Source organism: Nothoprocta perdicaria, unplaced genomic scaffold, assembly GCF_003342845.1.
Source record: "Nothoprocta perdicaria isolate Ctin4 unplaced genomic scaffold, notPer1 scaffold_59, whole genome shotgun sequence".
NCBI lineage: Eukaryota > Metazoa > Chordata > Aves > Tinamiformes > Tinamidae > Nothoprocta > Nothoprocta perdicaria.
The window spans coordinates 948307-962096 of NW_020455854.1; the positions used below are offsets into that span (position 1 = coordinate 948307).

The window sequence follows — 13790 nt, forward strand, 5'->3', positions numbered from 1 at the left end:
AACTCCACCGCGCGCACGCTGCACTCCGGCTTGCGCAGGAAGGCCAGGCCCTGGCGGGGCGGGGGCGTCAGCGGCCGCTCCCCGGGGCCCTGCGCCGTGGCGGGGGCACAGGGGCCCGGCCGGCGGCCCCCGGCCCCTCACCTTGTGCGGCTCGCTGCAGCTGAAGCTGTTGCACTCCAGGAAATAGGGGGGCTCCGGGGTCACCTCGTACAGGAACACACGGGTGTCGCCCTGTGGGCAGAGCGGGGTGGGGGCAGCGGTGGGGCACAGCGGGTCCCCCGCGCCCTGGGGCGCCCGAGGCCACGCTCCGCTCTGCCCCACACATGAGGGCAGCCCCGGCCCACCTTGCCGGTGAGGAAGAGCACGCTGGTGTCCTCGTCGTAGAAGGGCAGGAGGGTGGAGGGTGCCACGTCGATGCCGAGAACGGTGAGGGGCCCGGCGGACAGGTCCTGCGCCCGGTACAGCAGGATCCTCCGCTCGCTGCGGCTGTGGGGATGGCAGCAAGCAGGGAGCTGAGCTCTGGGAGCTCCCTGCGGGACACGGGCGCCGCAGTGCCGCCCGCACCCACCTGTCGAAGCCGGACGCGAGCAGGTAGTCGCCGCCGCACACCCAGACCAGGCGGGCGCCTCGGCCGCCCTCGGGGCCGGGGCCCTCCTGCGCGGGGCAGAGGGGCTGTGTGAGGCCGTGGCGCCCAGCGGCAGCCCCGGCGCCCGCCCCTGCGCCCACCTGCTCGGGCTGGGGGCTGTGCCGCGGGTCGTACAGCCGCAGCCTGCCGTCCTTGCTCGCCGTCGCCAGCTTCTGCCCGTCGGGGCTCCAGGCCACGCTGAATATCTAGCAAGGGGCAACCCCGCCGTGACAGGACCGTGGTCCTGTGCGCTCTGTCGCACTGCTGGCCTGAGGCGCATGGCGGCACCGGGGCCCCCTCCGGCCACAGGGCAAGCGGAGGCTGTGTTGGTGCCGCTGTGCGCTCCCCGGGGAGGTTTGACCCAGGCTAGCAGGGTCCTGGGCCAGTGGTGGCCCTAGGACACCTCTTATCGCACATGGCACCTCTGGGAGGCAGCCGTGGAGGGCTGGCACGTCTGAACCCTGCCAGGTTCCCCGGTGCCAGGCAGCCCSCGGGCTCCGCGCTACCTGCTCCGTGTGTCCCTGCAGGCACAGCACGTCCTGTCCGGCGCCCAGCTCCCATATCCGCACCGTCATGTCGTAGGAGGACGAGACGAGGATGTCAGAGGCCACAGGGTGGAAGCGGATGGAGTAGATTTTCTCTGTGTGCCCTGGCAGGGAGAGCGGAGCGTGTCCTTGCCCCAGCCTGCCACCAGGCACGGGGACAGGGCCACCGCAGGGCCTGGCTTTGCCCCCGCGCTGCCCCCGCAGGAGCCCGTCCCTGTGCCGGGCAGCCCTCACCTGTGAGCACGGCCTCCGGCTGCTGCAGCGTGTCCCGCAGCCCTCCCTCGGGGATGCGCCACAGCCGGATCCTGGCGTCCTCGCCCGCTGCGGTGTGAGGCGAGCGGGGAGACACGGGGAGCGGGTGAGGAGGAGCCCAGCGCGCAGGGATGGGGCACGGCGCAGGCCGGCATCCCTGGCGGGAGCTGCACGCACCCACGGCGAGCCGCCGCGTGTCGAAGGGGTCCCAGCACAGGTCGGCCACCGCCGCGCCGTTCTGGATGGTGGGCACGGCCRTGTCGGGGAGGCGGCCTGGCCTGGAGAGCTGCGGAGGGGACAGGGTCAGGGAGGAGCCATCAGGGCGAATGGCCTGGCAGGGCACAGCCCTCGGAGAGGTGGCACAGGACATGCACAGGGATGTGGGCACAGGACACATGGGGACACAGGCACACAGACACAAGATGTGCAGGGACACGGGCACAGTACGTGCGGGAACACAGACACACACACTGGATGTGCGGGAATGCAGGTACAAGACATGCAGAGATGCGGGCACAGGACACACAGGGACGCGGGCATAGGGCGGGCAGGGATGCAGCACCTCGAGGACGGCGATCTGGCCGCCGGCGGTGAGCAGCGGGAGGGCGACGCGCTCGTGGTTGGCGCAGAAGCCGTCGCTCTCGCCCGGCGTGGTGAGGCTCAGCCCCCGGAGGTTGGTGATGTGGCTGTCGCGGTGCAGGACGGTGCCCTGCGCGTGCCGGAAGCGGGAGCTGGGGCCTGGCGGGGGCACGTGCCACATGAGCATCCCGGGCTGGGTGTCCCCCCGTGCCACCCACCTTGTCCCGTGCCCGCTCACCTAAAATGCTCTGCAGTGACTTCTGGCTGGGGCTGCTGGCGAAGCCGCTGGAGGGGCCGGTGCTGGYGGACAGCGAGGTGGCAGCGCTACCCGGCGAGGCCAGCGAGCTGGACGGCGACGAGTAGCCACTGCCCTCCTGGGGAGCAGGCAGGTGGGCAGGAGGTGCCGGGCATCCCGGTGCAGCCCGAGCCCCYGCGGCCCCAGTGCCCCATGCTCACACTCTGGTCGCTGTCGGTGGGGCAGGAGTCGGGCAGCGCGGCACTGGGTGCAGYATCATCCGGCTGCTGGGTGCCAGGCACCAGGGGCGACGTGAAGGGCTCCGTGGGTCTCCGCGCTGGGTGCAGGCTGACCCTGGCCACCTGTGGTGGGAGCGGAGCCGTGGGCAGGGGCTGCTCCTCCCTGCGGTGCCCCTGCCCAGGACCCCCGCAGGCAGCGCCCACCTGCTCGCTGTCCCCTGCCCACCAGGCCCGGGCAGTGGTGGCCGGCACGGTCCCGGCGCAGTCGGGGAAGAGATCCTCGTGAAACTCCTGGAGCGACTGCAGAGGCAGCGGGGGATGCGCGAGTGGCTGGGCACGGGTCCCCAGCACCCAGCCCACCCCATCTGCCTGGCACCCTCTGCACGGGACACAGCCTGGCCCGGCACCTTGCTCGGTTCCCACGCGGGCAGGATGGCAGCACCGGCGCCCTGGGCACCCCAAGTGCAGACGGGCCCGGGGCARCCCCCGTGCAGCCCCGAGAGCCGCTGCTGCGGCGGGGCGATGGTGCCGGTGCCGGCCGAGCTGCGCCGCGAAGCCTGTAGGTGTCAGGCGCCGCCTGGCTCTGCGCTGCCTCTTGCACCCCCGCCAGCGGCCGGCTCCAAAATCCAGCACCCAGCATCGGCCTCCGGCACCGAGCACCCAGGATTCAGCACCCAGTGCCCGCCTCCAGTGCCCAACAGGGGCACCTGACACCAGTACCAAGCACTTTGCACCCAGCATCCGGCCCCCATTACCCAACACCAGCGCCCATCTCRTGGTGTGAGCACCCACTATCACACACCCGCCGTGCTACAGGTAGCATCCTGCAGCTTGCAACGGGGTGCCCTTGCCACGGCCGGTGGGATGAGCCCCATGACACGACACCGCGGTCCCCACCCTGCCGCCAATGAGGGCCCCTCGGGGCACCCAAAGCAGGGCACAGGGCTGAGTCTCCTCAAGGGGACGTGAGCGCAGCGCACGGGGGGAGCTGCCCCATTKGGGCCGCAGCCACCGCCCCTGGGTCTCGGCTTCCCTTGGGAGCAGCAGTGGCTGACGTGGGGCTCCAGTGCCCATGGCGCCCGGCCCGGCAGTGGGCGGCAGCCGGAGCGCTGGCCGGGCCACCCGAACGTGGCCGCCCCGCGGCCTCCCCGCAGCAGCGCGTACACTCYGTGGCTTTTTTTAAACGCCACTTTTTCCACAACAGCTTCTGTTTACAGAAAAGGGTATTTTTGCTGTGGGCTGAGCCACCCCCTGCCCCCCCCCTYGCACATTTTTTTTATTTTTGGCTCTGAAGTTTGCTACAGAGCAGATGCAAACGCCAGACAGGGCCCGGGTGTGGAGCGGGGAGCCGGCCCCCCAGATCTGTGGCAGCAGGGAGCGCATCACCCCAGGGCTGTGGGGCCAGAGCTGCCCTGCGCCCCCTTACCTTGCGAGGCACCACGTAGCTGATGGGGACGAGGAAGGCGTCGGTGAGCTGCAGCACGCGGAGCACCTCGCAGGCCATGACGTCCAGCGCCAACTTGGGCACCAGCGCCAGGCCCCGCGTGCGCCCCTCGGTCACGCACTGGCTGACTGCGGGCGGCAGCGGGGTGAGCGGCGGGCACCGCGGCGCCGGCACGCGCCCGCGCCTCCCACTTACCCTGCGCCAGCGCGGGCAGCGACGGCGACGCTTCCAGGCAGTGCAGGAGGCTTTCGCCCTGCRGGGCGGCGCGGGGCTGAGCGGCGGGGCGAGCGGCCCTGCACGGCACCACACACTCCCACACGGTCCCGCGCCGCCCGCCAGCCCCTCACCTTGGCTGCCAGCAGCAGCAGGCCCGTGTCGGCGTCGTAGAGCGCGATGGCCGCCCTGCAAGGGAGGAGCCGGCTGAGCCGTGCACCTCGTCACCCCGCGCGCCTGGTCACCCCGCGCGCCCGGTCACCCCGCACGCCCAGTCGCCCCGCACGCCCAGTCGCCCCGTGCGCCCGGTCACCCCATGCGCCCGGTCACCCCGCACGCCCAGTCGCCCCGCACGTGCCTGGCCGGTCTGGCTGGCTCGGCCTGTCAGCGGTGCCGCCTCCGGTCGCCACGCTCGCCCTGGCCCCGGGCCCTGCGCTGGCACAGGGCACGGGGGCAGCGGGGGGCGGCCACGCACATCCTGGCACATGGCAAGCGCCGGCCTTGCACCCCCCCCAGCACGGGCACCCTTGGGCTGGAGCCCGGCTAATCGCTGCTTTATGTGCTCTAGAGAGGGATGGAGGAGCCATTCAGGGCTGAACAACGGGGCAACGCGTCGCTCTCCTCTGCGGCGACACTTCTGTGGTGATGCTGGTCGGGCCAGGGCACACGTGTGGCCCTGGGGTTTGACCCGSGCTGACTCTGGGGAAACGCCGAGGATGAGGATGCTGCCGGGACGCGGCTTTCCCCCGGCCCCGCGCCGTGGGGAGCCTGCGTCCCGCCCGGCTGCGGGGATGTGACCCGGCGCCCCGCTCCCGGGAACGCGGCTCACGCGGGGTCTGGGGGCGCAACGGGAGGCGCCAGGGATGGCGGGGGTAGCCCGGGGGCTGCTCCGGTGTGTGCCCGTGCACGTGCAGCCCTCGGCGCGCCCGGGCCCGCGGCGGGGACCGGGGGTCCCGGGGATCCCGGAGCTCCCGGGGGTCCCGGCGGCCCCGGGGGTCGCAGCCCCCCGGCCCGCTCCAGGTGTACGGGGGCGGAGCCAGCAGCCAGGCGGGCCCCGCCCCCTACCCCGGCCAATCGGGATGCGGCGGGAGGGAGGCCCCGCCCCGCCGCGCGCAGGCCCCGCCCCTGTGTTTAAAGCCGCCCCCCTCTCCCGGCGCCACCAGATTGAGGGAGCGACCGCCCCGGCGAGCCGCCACCACCATCATCACCATCAYCATCATCACCATCACCGCCACCGTGACCGTGATGATGCTGCAGTGACCGCCCCGGCCCGGCCCGGCCCGGCCCGGCCCGCCGGTAAGTGCGGCCGCCGCTGTCAGCGCTGCCAGCGCCGGCCCTGCAGCGCCGCGGGTCGCTCCTGCTCGGCCCGGCCGCGGTGCGGACCGGCACACGGCCGGGACCCTCCGTCCTGCCCGTCCGTCCCGCGGGGCCGGCGCGCACGTGGGGCGGGCAGGGGCTGCCCGGGCCCCCCGCCCGCAGCGGCGGCGGCTCCTGCCGGTTCGGTTCCCCCGCCGGCGCTGCCCCGCACTCCTTGCTCGGGGCCGGGCTGCTGTGGGGCTGCCTGTCCCGCACTGTCCCGCTCCGAGCAGCCCCGGCCGGCCCCGCCGTGCTGCTGGGTCCCGCAGCATCCCCGGGCCCCGCCGGCCGGGCTCCCCTGCGGGGCCGGTGCCAGCGGGGCTGGTGTCCAGGCCTGGCCGCCTGCCGAGGGATGCCGGGCGTGCGGCCGCCCACTCTGCTGCCTCCTGCCCGGGGGATGCCGGGCGCGCGGGGATGCCCGGCTGTGCCGCGATGCTGCGGGGTGCTGCGTYGCTGCCCTTTCTGCAGGGACCAGGGCCACCGCGGGGCAGTGGTCACGGCTGCGCCCGGCTGCCTCGCGGGTGGCAGGTCCAGGTGGTGCCACCAGCGCCTGCGCATCCTGCTGCCGCTCTGCAGGGATGCCCCGTGTGCAGGGGTGTTTGTGACCCCTCGTCCGACCCCCAGGTCTCTCTTCTGCCCACCGCGTGCCCCACACGGCAGGTCTGGTCCTGCTGGGCACAGCCGCAGCCCATCCCGGGGCGGGCGGCCCGTCGCGGTGGCGCTGGAGCCGGGCTGCTGCCCACGCGGCCGTGCCGGCGAGCAGGGCCACACTAATTACTATTTTCGGCGCGCGGTGCCACGCCAGGCCGAGGCGGCCCCGCCGGGTCGCCCTGACGCAAGCGCCCGCCGGCCCGGCCGGCCCGGCTGCCCGGCACAAGGAAGCGCTCGGGGACAGCGCCCGGAGCCGCCCGCTCGCGCCCGGGACGCCGCCTGTCCCGGCACTGCGGCCCAGGAGCCGCCCCTGTTTGGCCAGCGCGTGGCCTCTGTGTCCGGGGAAAACCGGCTCCGTGGGATTTGCTGCTGCGCGGCGGCTGGGCCGGGGGGCAGCGGGGCAGAACGGCGCGGGGGCGAGGGCCGGCAGAGCGGGGGCCGGGCGGGCGGCGCGGGGACGCAATAACCAGGCCGCATTCCTGCGGGGCTGCTGCGGAAACTTTAATTAAATAGGGAGGCAGCCCGGGAGGAGGCGGGAGCTCCGGCACGGGCTGGGCTGAAGGGAAGGAGGATTAAGGGCTAATGCAGCCTCCCCCCTRTCGGGTCCCCGGCGGGGGCTGGTGCTGACGGGGGCTGCTCGGGGGGGCGGGCAGGGGGCAGCGCCCGCCGGGCGCCCGCGGAGCCGCCGTGTCCCTGTGCGGAGGGGGACACTGTCCGGGATGCGGCACCGCCGCGGCCGCTGGCCCGGCCGTGCACCGGTGACAACGGTGCCTTTGTCTGGCAGCGGGTGGACACGGGACGGCCGTGCAGCGTGGGTGGCCGTGGGGAGGGCAGCGGTGCTGCAGGACATGTCCCCTGCCCAGGGCAGCCCTGCCTGGCTCCAGCGCGGTGACACCAGYGGGCACGGGGTGGCACACGGGGTGACACGCATTGGAGCAGAGCAGAGGTCTGGGGGCTGAGGGGCCGGTGCGTGGCCAGGGAGGGGGCCCGGGGGACAGAGGCCCCCGCGGTGAGCAGGGTCAGGCCGTGCAGGGCCCCGGCAGCTCCGTGGGCACTGCGTGGGGCACAGGCRGCAGCGGGCACAAACTCATGCCACAGGCAGCAGGCGTGTGGGCCTGGCTGGGGCTGAGCGCTAGGCCGTGCACCCTGGGGAGACCCTGGTGCCACCCGAGCAGCCAGCGCTGCCATCCCAGTGCCCACAGTGCCCAAGAGCTGGTGGCAGGGCCGACTCACCCAGCTGGGCACCGGGCTGTCTCCARCGGACTCGCTGTCTCTGCTGGAGCTGCTGCCCGGCAGGGAAGGGCCGCGCGGGGCGGCGGGAAGCTGGGCCCAGACCCTCCCGCCGCTGGAAAACATGAATAATTGGGCAAGTATCCGCGGGGCAGGCTCGAGGAGCCGGCCAAGGCCGCGGCCGCGCGCGCCGGCCAAGCGCCCCACGGGAGCCGGGGCTGCGGCCCCGTCCCTCGCAGCCTGTCCTGCTCCCTGCTCCCTGCTCCCTGCCCGGATCCCGCTTTGCTCGGGAGGGGGAAGTGCTGCCAGCCGCGATGCAGCCGGGAAGCCCGCGGGGCCGGGTAACCCCGAGCGGCACCGAGCGCACGCAGGCGGTGGGGCCGGCGCGGGGCCGAGCAAGGAATGCGGCGCTGCGCAGGGAGCGGGCGGCGCGCGCGGGTGGAGCGCCGCGTCCCGCCGCGTCCCGCCGCGCTCTGCGACCTGCCCTGMGCTCGTGGCGAGGCGGGGACGGCGGCGGCCGTGGCCCAGCCAGCCCAACCTGCCCGGGGCCGGGCGAGCGGGGAGCCTGGCAGCCGCGGAGGAAATGCCAGCGTAATTAAAGGGACGAGAGGCTCGGAGTCAGCAGCTGGTTGCAGCACGGGACACGTCAGCGAAACCCGAGCCTGGCATTGCAAAACACAGCCGCAGCCGGGGCTCGCGCCCCGCCGGGGCCCGCGGGCCTGCCTGGGGCTCCTGTGTGCCCGGCCGCTGCCCGCGTGGCCCCGTGCCCCATGTCCTGCCAGCCCCTCTGCCTGCACCGGCCCATGTGCCGGGCTGGGGCTCAGGGATGCTGCAACCAAGGTGTCCAGCCTGGAAGGAACGTGCTGGGTGCTCGGCACTCACTGGCTTTGGGGACAGCGTCCTCATGTCCCCGTGCCGCGCACCCAGGCCACCTCTGTGCTGGCCGGTGCACGGGGGGCACCGGCCGCCTTGGCCATGTATACCGGGCGGGCAGYGGGTCCAGCGGGGGCCCCATCGTGGCTGCGCCGGGGGCTGTTAAGGGCCTGGAGCGGCTGCGCGGGCGGGAAGGTGCCGGGGAAGGGGCTTTGGGACCGGTGCAGGGGGCCTGGGCCCCCTTTGGGGTCCTCCTGTCCCCTCCGTGCCCCGGCTGTGGCTGGGGGGCAGGGGCTGCAGAGCCCCCATGTGCCCTTGGTAAAACATCCTCAGGCTGATGCTGGGTGGGGAGCCAAGGGGTGGAAGGGCCRGCAGTGGCGCCGGGGTGGCAGGAGGGTCCCCTTCCCTTTGCCCGCGCCCTGGCTGCACACACGGCTGCATGGCCCCCTCCCTGCTGCTAATTAGGGCTCTCATTAACCAGGCTGAAAGACGGTGCTGAAAGATGAGTGAGGCCATGCAGCGTAGCCGGCTGCCTCCCCTCGCTGCCTCGCGCTGCAAAGCAAGGGCAGCGGGGGGACATTGAGCCCAGGGGACAAAGCAAGGGCAGAGGGGGAAGATTGAGCCCAGGGGACAAAGCAAGGGCATTGCAGGGGACATCTCCCCAACGGGCCCTGACACAGGAGCTCCCGCCGAGGGCAGAGCACGGGGCGACGCCTGCCGGCTGTGGGGCTGGGAGGGCGCCGGACACGGCCACCACAGCGGGCAGTGGTGCCCGCCAGGCACCGTTTCTCCGTTTCCATGCTGGTGTCAGCACCACCGGCGTGTTGCCACCTTTGCCTAAGTCTCGAGGCGGAGCTGCGTGCCCAGCATCGGGATCCAGCTGCAGCTGGAGCTAGTCCGGCCGYGCTGCGGTGCCCGGCACCGCACGCAGGAGCTGGGCACGGTGCCCGGAGCTGGCCCTGGCAGCTCTGCGGGTGCTGACACTTGCTCCAAGCCTTGTCCGCCCTCCCGGACCTCCCTCCTTGCCCAGGAGGATGCAGGGACAGGGTGGTGCTGCCTGGGGCTGCGGTTGCTGCCCCAGGCGATGCTGCAGTGGGGGCACAACCTGCATTCGCACAGAGGCAGCCCCGTCCTCGGCTGGTGCGCGCGGCATGTTGGCGGCTGCATCACTGCTTGCTTGTAAAACCAGCACAGACCGCAGCAGGTTGGGCTCCGAGCCCCCGCCGGGGGCACCTGGCAGCGCCAGGCACGGAGGGACACAACGAGGATGCYGCGCTGGGGCATCCACTGCAGCGCAGCCCGGCACGAGCAAAGGGTTAACGGCCTCGCGCGGCTCCCACCCCCTTCCCTGGCGTGGCGGAGTGGGCGTCAGCTCTGCTCTGCTCTGCTGTGCTCGTTTGCTGTGCTCAGCTCTGCTCTGCTCGGCTCGGCTTGTGTCGGGGCGGGCGGCGCATCCCACATGTTTGAGCTGCGCCCTGCCGAGGGGAGCGCGGGCGCCGCGGGGCCCCGTGCCGGCCGGGAAAGCGGCAGGGCCGCTCTGCTCACGGACACAAGGGCTTCGAGAGGCTCTGCAGCCCCAGGGCGCCAGGCCGGGCCTGGGGCTCCTGCCCCAGCGCCCCAGCGCTGTGGAGCCTGTGGGGCCCGGCCCTGCTCCCCCAGCACRGCCACAGGCCATCCGTCAACACGGGAGAGGCCAAGGGTTTTGCATGGGAAGCCTGTGTGCGGGACGGGCCCGGGAGCAGCCTCAGCACCTCGGACGTGGGCGCCTTGACACCCCTCTCCTGCTTTCTCCAAGCGCCCTCCCTGTCCAGAGCCCRAGCGCTTCCCGGTCTGTGTGGACCCAGCGGCAGGTCACACACAGCAGGGAGCTCCAAGGCCTAGGGACCGCTCCTGTCCCAGGTGCAGGACGCCTGCAGCCTGGGATGCGCAGGGCCCTCAGACGTGCCCTGCACCGGGTCCCTGCAGCACTGCTCAGCACCTAACCACGGCGGGGCTTCTCTCTCCTGCAGAGCTGACACCATGAACCGGCTGCTGCTCAGTGCGCTGCTGCTCTTCGCCCCCGCGGACCTCGTTGTGGCGTGTCCCACGGGCTGCCAGTGCCAAGACCCCAAGACCATCCTGTGCGCAGCGAGGCGAGGGCACACGGTGCCCAGCGGGCTGCCCCCCAACACCCTGTCCCTGTACGTCTTCGAGAATGGCATCACCACACTCAGCGAGGACAGCTTTGGGAGCCTGCCCGCCCTCCAGCTCTTGGACCTCTCGCAGAACAAGATCACCGCCATTCAGAAGAATGTCTTCCAGCCCCTAACAGAGCTCGTCAACTTGGACCTGTCCTCCAACCAGCTGCAGGAGATCACCAATGAGACCTTCCACGGGCTGCGGCTCCTGGAGCGCCTCTACCTGCAGAGGAACAGGATCCAGCACATCCACGCTGCTGCGTTTGACACTCTGGAGAACCTCCTGGAGCTCAAACTGCAGAACAACCAGCTCTGGGTGGTGCCTCCCCTCGACCTGCCCAACCTCCTGCTGCTGGACATCAGCTGGAACAAGATCCCTGCTATTGCGCCCGGTGCCTTCCGCGCAGTTAACATTGAGTCCCTCAAGATCGCGGGCCTGGGCCTAACGAGCCTGGATGAGGAGCTCTTCCAGCCCCAGAACAACCTCCACGAGCTGGACGTCTCCGACAACCTGCTGGAGCGCGTCCCTGCGGTGCTGCGGCGCCTGGGCAGCCTCACCAAGCTCAACCTGGCGGGCAACGCGCACATCTCCCAGCTGCTGCCCGAGGACTTCCACAGCCTGCACAACCTCCAGGAGCTGGATATCAGCAACCTCAACATCAACACCATCCCTCGGGACTTCTCCGGCTTCTTCCCCAGACTCCGGGCCGTGACAGCTGCAGGAAACCCCTTCAACTGTATCTGCCAGATGAGCTGGCTCGTGCACTGGGTGAACACCAGCGGGGTGGCCCTGCGGCGGCCCGAGGAGACGCGGTGCCATTTCCCCCCAAAAAACTCGGGCAAGCTCCTCCACCACCTGCAGTACGGTGACTTCGGCTGCCCCACCACCACCACGACCACCACGAGCAGCACCGCGCGCCCCACCACCCTGCAGCCGCCCGCGCTGCCCCCCACCAGCAGCCGCCCATCTCCAGCGCCCGGCACCGCTGCGCCCAGCCCGGACACCGGGGCCCCCCGGGACAGCTCCACGGCGACGCCGCTCAGCGCCCCGGGGGGCCCCACGAGCCTCCCGACGCAGACGTGCCCCCCTCGCACGTGCCTGAACGGCGGCACCTGCCAGCTGGACGCTGAGAACCAGCTGCGGTGCCTGTGCCCGCAGGGCTTTGCTGGGGCCTTCTGCGAGGCGCACGTGAGGAGGACTACGGTGCCGCCCGCCACGCAGGCGCCCACTCGGAGCGGGCAGATCAGTATCAAGCAGGTGAGCAGCACGTCCTTGAAGGTGGATTTCCAGCACTACGTCCAGTCCAAAGCGCAGCTGAGGGGCATCCGGCTGAGCTACCGCAACCTCTCCGGGCCGGACAAGCGGCCCGTGATGCTCCGCTTGCCGGCCTCGCTCTCCGAATACACCGTGCGGGCCCTGAAGCCCAACTCCACCTACCGCGTGTGCATCGGGCCGCTGMGGGAGGGCTCCCGGGAGGACTTCTGCGCCGAGGTGCGCACCTTGCAGCTCACCCACCAGCAGCACTCGCCCGTCACCCAGGGCAAGGACAGCAACCTCACGCTCATGATCGTGCCCGCGCTGGCCGCYGTGCTGCTGCTCGTGGTGGTGGTCACCGCGGTCACCTACTGCCGCCGACACCGCCAGGCAAAGACCGACACGGGGGCCGGAGTGGACTCCRGCCCCCTGGAGCTGGAAGGTGTGAAAGCCTGCCTGGAAAACGGGGATTTGAGCAGCCACAAGGCGCCAGAGAACGCGGTGCTGTCGAACCCCTTGGAGTGCGAGGTGCCGCTCATGCAGTCGCACTACCCCAGCAACAACAACAGCACGGCGCTCAAGCCATCCTATTTCTGAGCGCAGAGGGGCCAGGCAAGCGGAGCGGGATGCGGCAATGCTCCGGGAGCAGCGCCGGGGCCCTGCCGGGACCAGGAACGCTGAGGAGTTAACTCAATTAGGACGGAAACCCAAAACCCGTAACGTGCAATTTCTGAGAGGCTTACACACTTAGGGAGGAGACACTAATTTTACCGCTCAGCATATGACTAAGTGCCTTGACTTCTGTGACTCTACGTGGAATGTGGTTAGCGAAAGAGAAGGGGTTTTTTAATTTGGGATTTGGGTTGGCTTTCTTTTTTAGCAGTAGCTGAAAAGAAAGTTGTCCGTGACTTAGCTGAGGGGCACCGACGTGCTGGTAACAAAGGGTCCCTCAGCTAAGTGTGGCCTGTGACTCTGGGCTCCCTGGCAAGTCGATGTGAGCAGCAATAAGGAAAGGCCGGGTCCCCCGCGGGAGACCGAGGGGCTGGGCCCCCCGGCCTCTCCRTGCCCGGCGTCGAAGGACGCGCCGAAAGGCCAACCAGCAACYGAAGCTTTAAGAACTTGGAGAGAATATTTATACATGGTTATTTCCCATTTCTTCTGGGAAAGCTCTTTTCTAGTACAGGTTTGCGTACACCTGTTTTGTAAGGCAGACAGAARGGTGTCTTTTTGTAAAAAAAAAATAAAATAAAATTAATAATAACTAGAAGTTCTGCAGAGTGTTTGCAATGATGGAGGGCTGCGTTGGAGCCCTGCCGGGCTCCCCGAGCAGCCCARGTGGTTTCCATCGCTGCAGGCACAGTCCCTGCCCAGCGGGGCTGCGGGTGCTGTTCATGGGCAGGCGCCGCTCCGGGAGCTCCGGGCACGGGGCAGCCGGGGCCGCTCGGCCCCGTGTCCCGCGGGGCTGCGGCCTCTGGCAGCCAGGCTGCTCGGCCGCGTCTTCCTGTTGTTGTTGGAGGGGCGCTGGGATGAGTCAGGACACGGGATGGGGGGTTTTCCCAGCTCCAGCCCCGCTGCCCCCCGCGATGCTGCCCCCACGGCGCGTTAAGGAGGTGTTACCAAAGAGAGGCCACAAGGCTGCACGGCGCCCGGCCCTGCGCATCACGCAGTTACTTCATCCCCACCCCGCCTGCCAAATGTCCCCGGGGGCAGGCGAGACAAACAAGCCAAGCGGCCCAGCCCCGGTGACCTCCTGACGTCACCCTGGTCACCCAGGGCTGTGCTGCCGGGCGGCTGGGTGTGACCCCAAGCGGGGGCAGTTTTGGGGGTGCTGCCCCACGGAAGTGCCGGCTCTGCCCCCGAGGCCGCGGCACTCGGATGTGGCACCGTCCCGGAGCTGCCCCCGCCGGCGCCCCCACATCCTCCCGGGGTGCAGGAGCTGCCGTGTGGGGCCAGGGGGGCCTGGGGCGCCTTCCCCSCCACGGCTGCGCTGGCCTCTGCTTTTAATCGTTTTCCAATCCTTTATCATTCACGCTGGAATTTTCCAGGTTGGGTGCCTGCCCATRGCGGGATGTTTTATTTGGAGAAAATGAGCAAACCGGGCGCAGCGGCTGCCCCC

The 13790-nt window shown here is 70.7% G+C and overlaps 2 protein-coding genes across 2 annotated transcripts in view; one reads left to right on the forward strand and one right to left on the reverse strand.

Moving 5' to 3' along the window:
* LOC112955643 (coronin-7-like) overlaps positions 1-13790 on the reverse strand; it is a 39272-nt gene that overhangs the window by 3514 nt on the left and 21968 nt on the right. The window contains exons 10-24 of the mRNA XM_026048964.1: positions 4267-4321; positions 4115-4172; positions 3902-4047; positions 2680-2775; positions 2458-2598; positions 2240-2375; positions 1985-2160; positions 1600-1708; positions 1405-1491; positions 1132-1274; positions 727-831; positions 569-654; positions 345-486; positions 142-231; positions 9-50 (exon numbers count right to left, since the gene is read on the reverse strand). Coding sequence (XP_025904749.1) covers positions 9-50; positions 142-231; positions 345-486; positions 569-654; positions 727-831; positions 1132-1274; positions 1405-1491; positions 1600-1708; positions 1985-2160; positions 2240-2375; positions 2458-2598; positions 2680-2775; positions 3902-4047; positions 4115-4172; positions 4267-4321 — 1612 coding nt within the window. The remainder of the gene's footprint in view (positions 1-8; positions 51-141; positions 232-344; positions 487-568; positions 655-726; positions 832-1131; positions 1275-1404; positions 1492-1599; positions 1709-1984; positions 2161-2239; positions 2376-2457; positions 2599-2679; positions 2776-3901; positions 4048-4114; positions 4173-4266; positions 4322-13790) is intronic.
* Positions 5391-12589, forward strand: VASN (vasorin). The gene is made up of 2 exons (XM_026049098.1): positions 5391-5428; positions 10252-12589. The coding sequence occupies exon 2, from the start codon at positions 10262-10264 to the stop codon at positions 12269-12271; it is 2010 nt and encodes a 669-aa protein (XP_025904883.1). The 5' UTR covers positions 5391-5428; positions 10252-10261; the 3' UTR covers positions 12272-12589.